At 28.9% G+C, this 11,202-nt stretch overlaps 1 protein-coding gene and 1 non-coding gene across 3 annotated transcripts; one reads left to right on the top strand and one right to left on the bottom strand.

Moving 5' to 3' along the window:
• Positions 1–457: 457 nt before the first annotated feature.
• Positions 458–1,916, bottom strand: LOC137815448 (transmembrane protein, putative (DUF677)). 2 transcript variants are annotated; one of them, XM_068618576.2, is made up of 3 exons: positions 1,796–1,916; positions 1,602–1,668; positions 458–1,506 (listed from the first exon to the last, which is right to left on the bottom strand). In XM_068618576.2, exons 2-3 carry the CDS (start codon positions 1,648–1,650, stop codon positions 470–472), a joined length of 1,086 nt encoding a protein of 361 aa, XP_068474677.1. In that variant the 5' UTR covers positions 1,651–1,668; positions 1,796–1,916; the 3' UTR covers positions 458–469. The 2 variants fall into 2 exon arrangements, with proteins under 2 accessions (XP_068474677.1, XP_068474678.1); XM_068618577.2 differs by having other exon boundaries at positions 458–1,503; positions 1,796–1,905.
• A 7,485-nt stretch (positions 1,917–9,401) lies between these two features.
• LOC137816759 (small nucleolar RNA snoR77) lies at positions 9,402–9,527 on the top strand. Its single transcript, XR_011081873.1, has one exon. It is a non-coding gene; the product is annotated as a small nucleolar RNA snoR77 (small nucleolar RNA).
• The last annotated feature ends 1,675 nt before the right edge of the window (positions 9,528–11,202 follow it).

Here is an 11,202-nt window from a genome sequence, read left to right as displayed (position 1 = left end):
AACCTTTTGAACCATAACAATATTATTCATTATATGAAAGAGTTTTTACATAATATTTATTGTATGAAAGAATTTTACTATATTTTTAAAACATTTATATTCTGCCTTTTATCTTCTAATCACACTTATATATTCTTAAGAATTTCATTTAATTTGTAGTTGGAAATTTTATATATCATATTATCTATTTATATTTATACCACAATAACAAAGCATTTCAATCACATAACAAAACTAAGTCAAGATAAATTATCTTTTAATCATTAGAATTTGTATGACAAATTGTGCATAATAATTTTGACTTCTTATCATTCACTTAAGATCCCACACTTAAAAAATGCTCATACCAACATTACTCCGTAGCAAGTTATATTCTAAAAATACATTATCCAATTTTAAAACAATTAATTAACACAAATCACTACTTTTTTACACCATCAATATGTTAAAACTAAATATAAATAATTTATCACTTAATCATTATATGAGACTTTGAAGGATTAGTAATTTGACATAGCACAAGGTCTCTAGCCCTATTAATAGTCATGAAACACAAATACAAATGTTCTTCCAACTCATCCAATTGCTCACTAAAGCTACAATGGTTCTTCTTCAACAACCGCACAACTCCACCATCGGCTTCAACTTTATCCTCCTTCCTCTCAAGCCAAAACCTCACCGTTGTTCTCATGTACTCCAGCTCATCATTCAGCCGAGCCACAAGCCGAACCGTCGTCTCCAAGTCCTTATTCACTATATAACTTCCTTTCGCAGCGGCGTTCAGCTGAGCCGTCACCGCAACCAGCTTCCTTTCCGAACCCAAATTCACTGCAGCCATTCCGGGCATAGCCACAATCAATGCAAACCCATGAGACATAACAAGAACAACAAGCGAAGCCGTTACAGCCACAAGCAGACAAGCCGAACCGCATTTTATTTTAGCGGCTAACCGGAGCTTTGCTCGCGCCCTGTCGCGGCTGGACTCAAGGCGGTTTTGCAAGTCGGAGCATTGAGCGTGGGTGGGCCGAAGCAGACCCGACGCGGCAAACGGGTTGGAAAAGTTTGAAAATTCAGTTAGATGGGTTATTAGCATTGGTGAAGGGATTTGGTTAGATGGAAGAGAGTGAAGAATGGTTTTGAGTGATGTGTACTTGACACGCAGGCGATCAATGTCTCTTAATAGGTGGCTACAGAGAAGAGAAGCGCCGGCAGTGTGTGCAAAATAGTCTGAGAGTAGAGAGTGGACCTTGGGCCTGCATTGGGCCAGGGATAGGGCCCGGGTGACGGTGGGCTGATCGGGGTCCAAGAGATGCTCCGCGAACAAACGGTAAGAGGGGAGACGCGACGAGGTGGTGGAGCCTCTTGACAAAGAAGAAGATGATTCATTGTTGGAATAGGCAAGAACACGTGTCCAAAACTCAGTGTATGATTCCGTACGAAATGCGTTGGCATATTCCTCGTGCACGTCCCAACTGGTTTTGTGATTAGGAGAAGTGCTACATTCTGCTGCATGCCATTCTCTTCAATGCATCAGGATCACTAAATGCATGCAATGATTACCTGAATACACAAAGAGAGGGAAAAGAAGAACACGTGATTACCTGAATAGGATAGCAACTCTTTGATCCGGCGAACCAATTTGTTCTTCATTCCTGAACGTGATAGACGCTGCAAATCAGAGAGAAAAAATCAGATGGCATGCAATGAACTACAGTAATTGTCAGAAGGATCAGAAAAAGAGGAAATTAGGTGTAATACATGAAATCTTTCTATGGAAATTAAATTGGATGTTAACCTTTCTGAGAACCTAAATGAATGAGGCTTTGGCACTAGATTCTTGTTGTGAATGATTGTTATAAGGTGGTACTGTTCTTTCTGAGAGATGAAATTTTGCTTTCTTTTAATGATGCAAAAAACAGCCATTTTTATGGTCTTGCTTGTAAGAAAGACTTGTGAAAATAAGGCAATGTAAGGACATCTTGTAGTGTACGTGAAGGCTGCGTACTGATATCTGGATTTGGCGTGATGGAACGAAGGGAAATCTAGAACTATTTTCTGTCACTACAAAGCTAAGTAACTGCTTCTGAATAAAGTCAGAAATATTAGTTCTTTATTTTTATTTTTTTTTAAATAAAGGAAATATGAAGAAAAATAATTCCTTCCAATTTAAAAGTAATCTCTTTCATTTTATTTTATTTTTTTGGTTTATTTAAAAAATAGGCATTTTATAAAAACTAGAAAAATAATACATAAGAATTAATACATAGGCCTTGATGTAGTTAAGTTTAGTAATTTACTGCTAAAGTAAATGGTCAATTGAATTTACCTTTTTTTTAGAGATTAAATCCAATACAATCTACTTTAATTTAATTAAGTTAGATAATACGTTAAGTGATTAAAAAATATTTTATTTTTTTAAATGTTATAAAAATAATCATAAAATATTTTACAAAACAAATGTGTGTGTATTTTTATAAATATGTGAGGAATCAATGTTTAGGAGAATTTCTTAATATTACCATGTTATTCAAAATACAAAAGAGTAAGAAGGCTCAATCCGAATGGTATTTTTTCCAATTGAACCAACAAACTCTTTAGCTTGTTTTCTTTACAATTCTTGCCATCATTATAACAAACTTTTTATTTGTTGTCAATTTTAAATTTTAAAAGTTTTTTCTTATTACTAGTAAATCCTTGTGCTAACCCTTTATTTAGTTGTCTTATATGATATTAAGAGGTCAAATTCTCAAAGATCAATTATTATTTGAATCAGAGATGGAAGGGTAGTTAAAAAAAACAGGAAGACAAAGATAAAAGAGAGACAAGGAGACACTAGAGAAGAATCCTCAATCATTTCTTCCATTCCTATTAATATTTTTCTAGAGGAAAGCAACATGAAAGAAGAGCAAACACTAAAACCCTCGAGGATTATGCCATGCAGTAGGGGCAAGGCATTTTCTAGTATTTTCTAGTATTGCAATACCTGCTAACACTTACCCTCTTTCAATTATCAATGTCTCTTTCAATATTTGAATTAAAAAATAATTTTTTTAAAAAATATTTTGCCTCGACTACTCATTTACAGTATTTAATTAATTTTTATAATTTTTTTTAATTATTATTGTCAGTTGTGATTTATGAATTGGATCCTTGATTTTGTTAGAAAATGAAATATTTCTTAGAGTATTAAATGATAAGTTGGTAAGTTACCAAAATGTCATATTTATTCACTCCCTTCCAATTATTTAGTTATGTTTCAATATTTTAATTTTAAAAATAATAAATTCATTTTGAAATTTTTTGAATCAATTATCCTTTTACATTAATTAATATTTTGATTGTATTGTATTTTTTAAATATTATTATTGTTATTATTATTTTTAGTCTTTAACGAATCATTGGTTTTATTGGACTAAAAAGTTTCATGTAGTATTAAATGATAATTGATTAAGTTAAAATTTGTTCATCCTTTTTCAATCAATGAGAAATCAATGAGATATGTTCCAATATTTAAATTTATACAACAATAAATTTGTTTTTAAATATTTTGCATCAATTACTCTTTTATAATATTTACTTTTTTAGTATCATCTTTTAAATTATTGTTATTTATAAACTGTTTTTACAATATTTACCTTTTTTATCATGTTTTAAATTATTGTTATTTATAAACTGTGTATTTGGTTTTATTAAAATCTGACAAATTTCGTTAAATGAGAATTTATTAAGTTACCAAAAATGTTAAATTTGTTCACTCTTTTTCAATTATTTGTCTATTTCAATATTTGAATTTGAAAACAATAAATTCTTTTTTAAATTTTTTGCATCAATTACTCAGTATTTAATTATTTTATTGTATAATATTTTTTAATTATAATTGTGTGTTTGATTTATTAGAAATTGAAAATTTTGATATAATATTAAATGATAATTTGTTGAGTTATCAAAATGTCATATTTATTCATTCTCTTTCCATTATTGAGGTATGTTTCAATATTTGATTTTAAAATATTTGATTTATTTTTTAATATTTTTGCATCAATTATTCATTTAAAATATTTAGTTATTTTATTGTATCATATGTTTTTAATTTATGTTATTATTATTACTCATTTACGAATTATGTGCTCGGTATATGAGAAACGAAAAACTTTCTTGCAATATTAAATGATAATTTACTAAGTTACGGATAAGGTGAATTTTGTCCACTTAAATGATAATTTGTGTTCCAATATTTAAATTTTAAAAATTGTTTTTAAATATTTTGAATCATTTATCATTTTATAATAATTAATTGTTTTATTGTATCATGTTTCTTAACTATTATTATTATTAGTATTTTTATTACTCATTTATGAAATGTTTACTTTGGTTAGAAATTGTAAATTTTCCTGTGTTAAATAATAATTTATTGAGTTTCGAAAAGGTTAAATCTATTCTCTTTATTTCCATTATCGATATTTGTTTCAATCTTTTAATTTAAAAAGAAATTAAAATATTTTATATCAATTACACATTTACATTATTTAGTTATTTTATTGTATCATATTTTTTAATTATTATTATCATTATTTATTTACGAATTGAATGTTTGGTTTTGTTAGAAATTGAAAAGTTTTTTTTATAGTATTAAATAACAATAATTTGTTGAGTTACCAAAATATCATATCTATTTACTTCCTTCCAATTATAATTATTGAGGTATGTTACATTATTTGAATTTTAAAAAATAGTAACTCCCTTCAAACACAAGCATCTTCATATTAAGGTTATGAAGTTGTAAGGTCATATTACTCTATTTATAATTATATGAGTCATAAAAATAAATCAGATTGAAGAATATGACATCAGGAACAAATATATTGATTAATAAACAAGCATTTTTTCAGACAACAAAATCATTATGATATATGTTACTTTGTTTGAAATTTTGTTCTTGTAATTATTATTCCAAAATTATGTAATAGTAAATTTTCATATATATATATATATATTATGTTATATATATATATTATATTATATATTATAATATATTGTTATCGTTTTAAATATATATATTTTAAATATTATTTGTTATCGTTTTAAATCCTTTTATTTTTTGAAATTAAAATTATATTACAAATACATTATATTTTTAAATTAAATCTTGTGCGTTGCAACATGGTTTATACGTTTGTCGTGATCTATTTTGTAGGGGTGGCAAAACGGGCTAGCTCCGCCCGTTTGGACCCAACTCGCCATTAGCCCGTCAAAAGCGGGGCAGACAGGTTGGAAATAGTAACTCGTCCAGTCATAGGGCGAGTTGGTAGACTAGCTGACCTGCCACTTTTCAATCTTTTAACTTTTTTTCTTTTTTGTTTGTTTTAAATCTATTTACTTGGTTTTAATCATTGTTATCACATTTTGGACAATAAAAAATAATAGAATTAAATCAAATTTTAATATTTTATTGAAAGAATGTTTAATACTTAACAAAATAAAGTAAATACCAACAATACTTCAATGAATCAAATGATGTATAAAGAAATTCATGTAAATAAAGTTCTATATAAAATATTGACCACCACCAATTTTTATTCTAAAAGCATGAAATTCTTCTTTAAAAGTGTTAAAAAAAATGCATGTTGGCAGGCCAACCCGCCTTGCCTCGCCAGTGCCCCACCGAGTTGGTAGGTTAAGCGAGTAAAGCCAATATGGGGTGGCGGGTTCAAAAGGTTAACCCACCCTTCCAAGCTCGACCTGTTTTGCCATCCTTATCTATCCGTGATCTTTTACATATTTGAATTCTAGTTGTATCATTTCCAATTATCATTCTTACATCTAATTTTTACTTCCTCTAACTATTTTCCTTTCTTGTTGTTAACCATAGGACTGATATTGTACTTTACAAGGACAATTATGATTTAAAACAAAAACAATTATAATTATTTTTTTATTTTATTTTATTTCTTATAATTGTAATTCAATTTTTTTTTAAATAAATTGAGTGCATTGCATGGTAAAGTACTAGTATAACAACAAAGGAGGAGCATTGAGATACTGTGTTTAGAAGAAAGAAATCCTAATTGTGAAAACTTTTGGGTTCAATAGTGTCAAAGTTCAAGAGGGGGTGAATTGACATTTTAAAAGTTTCGCGCAGAATTAGATTTTATCACACTACACAGAAAATAAATCGATTTATTTGGCAATAAACAGATTTATTTTTACACGATTTATGTTTTAAAAGCGTTTATATCAGCCAAGAAACCGAGTGCAGGGATAAGGAGAAATGAACACACAACAGTTATATTAGTTATATTGGTTCACTCAATTGAGCTACATCCAGTCTCACCTAATCCAAGGTGAAATCCACTAAACAAAACGTACCAAAGACACTTACACAACCACTGTTCTTGAACCCTACACGAAACGGCTGAAAAACACTTTTACAAGAATTTGAAATATGAAACGAATACAACTGATAGAGGATGCAGAAATCTGCCTTAGACCAGTAGAACAGATTGCTCACATAGTAGCACCACCTCTAACCAAGCCTTAGAGCCAACCAAAACAAACACACTTTTGATTTGTAAAATCTTTCAAGAACACATGCTAATTCTCTGTAAATCCTTAATTCCTTGTTGTAAAACTTGTTTTCTCAATTGTATGATTCACTTTTAAACGCAGGAACAAGTTTTCTTTTTATAGAAAAACAACTTATAACAGATTTTAAAAAAATCAGTTAAAGTTGTTATAAAAAGAACATATTGAAAATAAAATGAACAGATTTATTTTCAAAAGCAGTTAGAGAATCTGTTATGTGAAGGAGACTCAGTCAACCACTCTGGTGCAAGGACAAAACGAAAAAACCTTTTAAGATAAACATGACACCAGACTAAAAAAGAATCTATTCATTTGCAAATGAACAGATTTATTTTTCAAAACGATAACAGAAAAGACTTAACTATTGAAACACACTCGTTTTGAAAGAGTGAAGACTTAGTCAAAATACTTTATGCACAAAACCTGATTTTCGAAAGACTTAGTCAATATCAATTTAAAAAAGAATCCATTCATTTAGAAAAGAACAAAATTATTTTTATGCAGTAAGGGTGTTTTTGCAAAACATGTGAAAAACAGTTTCAGAAAAATTTGTGCTTGCTCTTATCACATGATCAGGGATTAAGAGGTGAGTTACCTAGCAAAAAGCTTACTCTAAACAACCTCTAAACTATACCTAAGACATTCTTAAAGCAAATGTAAATACAAATGAAATTTACACAAAAGGCTTCATCAAACATATGTCTTGAAGGGGCAACAACCATCTTCAACAAAAACAAGACTAGTTAGGTAAATGATTACACTTCACTAATCATATGTTTAATACTTAGTTAACTTCTAATCTACATTAGAATATGAGATGGTTCCTTGATTTTAGGAAAGACACATGGCTAGTTCCTTGTTTTGAGGAGAAACACATGGAGGTAGTTACATGAGTCATATGGATGCCCTTCAAAAAGAAGGGAAGAAACATGTGAAGTAGTTACAACCTTCACATACACTTGAAAATGACATATGGAAGTTGGTGATAATTGTCATTTAGCAGCCAAATTAAAATCATTCCAGCGTAGACCTTATAATGCTAGAAGGATGATAGTATAATGGTGGTCAGATAATCCCAAGTCATCTCCCAACGAATCAAATAGTAAAATAAGTGTTCAAAATTGATATGTAAACAAGAAAAGTTAACAATAATAATAAAGATAAAAGGGGGTTGATGTAGTTGTGCAAAAAAATAAAGTAGAGATTAAAAACAATAAAGAATGTAGGTTGACTCCTAAGTTTCTCCACCAATGAATTCCTCACAAAGTTTAAGACAAGCAAAACTATCAATCACGCATTCAAGTACAACATTTCACAACAACCAATTACCTAGGAGATAAGAAGATTAAAACAATTGTTACATAGAATGGAAAAATAAAACTTTTATTGCTCAGAACCTCAAAACCCAATGGGAAATTACAATTGAATCAACCAAAAAAGGTCTTAGCCTTCCATGCGGAGACAAAACAAGAAAAAAATAAAACTAGGTCTAGAATGTGTTAGTAGATATGAAACGCGATCCGAAAGCTCTTCTTTCTCTCTCTCTCTGAAGTCTGTGTTATAATCTTCGTTTCCTTGCAAAAAATCGAATTAAAAATATGTCTTATGATATTTTTTTTACAATTATCATATGTTTTCTTTCTTGATTCAAACTATTAAACAAATATTTTCATTCCTAAACAAGTCTCAGATTTTATTCTTGATTCTCTTCCAAATATATTGTTTCCAATCTTGTTTCAAATTTCCGCATTGGTTGTAATTGATTTCAGCCCTACTATGAGATTTTCTTGAATAATATATTTAAGTATATTTTCTCTATTTTTGAAGGGTTTAGCATAGGAGTTTTAATTTCAAGATTTGAGAGAATATCCTGCAAAAAATTTGCTTTCAATTCTTTCTTTGTAGATTTAATTCTCTAATTCTTTATCTCAAAATTCATTTCTTGTTTTGATTCAAAAGAAACGTCTTGAGTTAAAATATATGTTAGAATTCAATTACCTATAGATGTTCATTCTTAAAAAAAAAACTGAAATTGTGGAAAGTTTAGTGTTTTTAAAATTATTTAGTGTATAAGTTTTATGTAAACTATTAAAATAAATTAATTAATAATTAATACATATTTTTATCATTAATAATTCATGAATTTATGTGTGCACTTTATATATATATATATATATATATTTAATTTTTCTTAATTTGAATTTATGAGTTTTTTTTATGATTTCAATGAATAATATTTAGGGTTTAGGTTCAATGATATTTATGATTTCAATAATATTTACGTTTTTAATGATAATATTTTGGCAACTGGGCTACATTTGAAAGAGTCCAATACAATGTGGCCCAAAATCCGTAACAGTTACACTGCATTCTCAATCCCTTGATGCCTATATATACTCTCACCAATCCCTCTCTCAAACTCGTACCTAGGGTTTACGAGCGGCTCACTGTACTTCAACAGTTGCGAGAGGATAGAACTGCTACCTCTGTGTCTGTTCTCAATTCTGTTTTAAGGTTTTTCCATCTGTTGATGATTTTCTTCTATCTTAGGTTTATGTTTTTTGTCACTCGAGGGTCTGGAGTTTGGCTCTTTGGCTTTTAACCCGTGCCTTAGAGATGAATGCAGCACCCAATACTGAGTCTTTCAACCTTTTCACTAATTTCGCTACCACGTTTGTTTAATCAGTATGCGAATCTTTTCACTGAGGTTGATACATTTTTTTGTGATCATTTTTATTCAAAATTCTTGCCGTTTTTTGTTATTATTAAGGAATATGTGAAGGTTTAGATCCGAAAATGTGGCTATCGAGTAGTTATTCAGGCAGCCTTCTTGCCACGATTTCTTAATGGCATGAAAGGTGTTAAACTGCTCGTACATAAAATTCTTTTGCTCTTCAGACTTGCAGAAATTAATTTGAAGCTGGTCTAGTAAGCTCAAGTACATTCTTTATCATTATCATTAAAGGATTCTTCACCTTATTTTTGTTTTCTTTTGATTTAATGAAGTTCATATTTTTTTTGAATGGGTGAGGATTTAGGTTTTTATTCTTTAATATTTGATTTCCATTGTTGTAACATACGAAGCTCGCATTCTCATATTAAATAGCTTGTCGGTCTTATATTAAATAGCTTGTACGATATGTATCAAAATATTTATTATATGGTTTTAACATAATTTTTGTTTAAAAAATATATTCTTATTGGGATTATAAGAAATAGAAGTAAATTTGAGTATTATGAGAAATATTTTTCTGTTTAAGAAATAGAAGAGATTCAATCAACAAACAAACTGAAAATGTTCTCTAATTAGGAAAACGCGAGTTTTCTTGTACAAAAATGGTGAAGTATATAATGGTAAAATGGTTTTTTTAATAAAGAAAAAAATAGTTTTCTACTATATTCTTGAAAATAATTTTCCCAGTAACAGTTTTAAAACATGGTTTCAAATGTTATATTTTTATAAAAGTAGACCAAACATAAAACAAAATAATGTTAATTTTATACTTTAAAAAACACAGAATATTTTACCACTAAGCTTATCTGTAACGTCAGGCCCAGGCCCATTAACTAATTTTGAAGAATGCTAATAATCTTTTGGCAATTACTTCTTGCACCATATCACTGTACCCAGTTTTAAATCAAAAGACAAAAATACCCTTAAATAAATAGGGTTATACATTATGGATTTTTTTTATACCGAACGAGATTTTGAATTTTGAATTATGGATATAGTTTTTGAAATGTATTATTTTTAGTTCTGGATCTATTGTGAAGGGCATTTTTGGAAGAAGTTGCCATAATCTTTCTGTCATCTTTCATTCTTTTCGGAACGAAATTTTCATAATGTAAAAATATATTCGAAAAATTTTATTCCAAAATGAATTTTGTGAAGTTATAAAATATAAAAAGTCCATATATTTTTCGAAGTTCCAGATGAAGAATTTTTCTACTTTTGGTCACACTCTTCAATTTCTGTTCAAGTATTAATTAGACTCTATTTTTAGTTAATTTGGTCATATTAAAGATGATAATACAATTCTTTAATTTATGATTAAGAATGCGGAGAAAAAAAAAAGCTAGACAATAATTTTAGATGACAAGCTAAAAAGATAAAACAAGATGACTAAACCAAAAGAATAATAGTCTCGTGTAGATCATAAATCAATTTTTTTGAACTTTTCTTGCTTGATTTTTCTTGAATAAGGTAAGGCTTAATTTCAATTTGTCCTAGGTCTTTTAATTGTGTTTCCTTCACAAGTTGGGTAGACATTGGTCTATGGGTCCCTAATGTAAAGATTGGTTTTGCTTTTGTAATTCTTTGTCATGAATATCAATTTTTCCAAGGTCCTTGCAAGATTATCACACTTGTAAGCATAGTCTTGAGAAATCAATCATAACAACATTTGGTACATATACTAATAAAAGAATAATTAATTAGCTAAAGTAACTTGACTCCAAAGAAAGAAACTTCAAATAAACATTGGATTCAGAATGTAAGGTAGGACAACAATTAACTCGAGAAACGCTTTAATTGATTCAAGGTTAAAAAACCCAAAAACCACTAAGAGAAGATATTAGAGACCGAATAGCTATGAATATAATGTCCAATAAAGAACCAAA

This window comes from Phaseolus vulgaris, chromosome 1 (assembly GCF_051622355.1).
Source record: "Phaseolus vulgaris cultivar YP4 chromosome 1, ASM5162235v1, whole genome shotgun sequence".
NCBI lineage: Eukaryota > Viridiplantae > Streptophyta > Magnoliopsida > Fabales > Fabaceae > Phaseolus > Phaseolus vulgaris.
This window is presented reverse-complemented; position numbering and strand designations above follow the sequence as displayed.

Bases quoted from the DNA above. Each gene is read 5' to 3' on its own strand.
- LOC137815448 (XM_068618576.2), bottom strand. From the start codon at position 1,650: ATGAAGAACAAATTGGTTCGCCGGATCAAAGAGTTGCTATCCTATTCA. The intron at 1,507-1,601 runs GTAATCACGTGT...AATGGCATGCAG, and splicing joins AGAGTTGCTATCCTATTCAG to CAGAATGTAGCACTTCTCCT.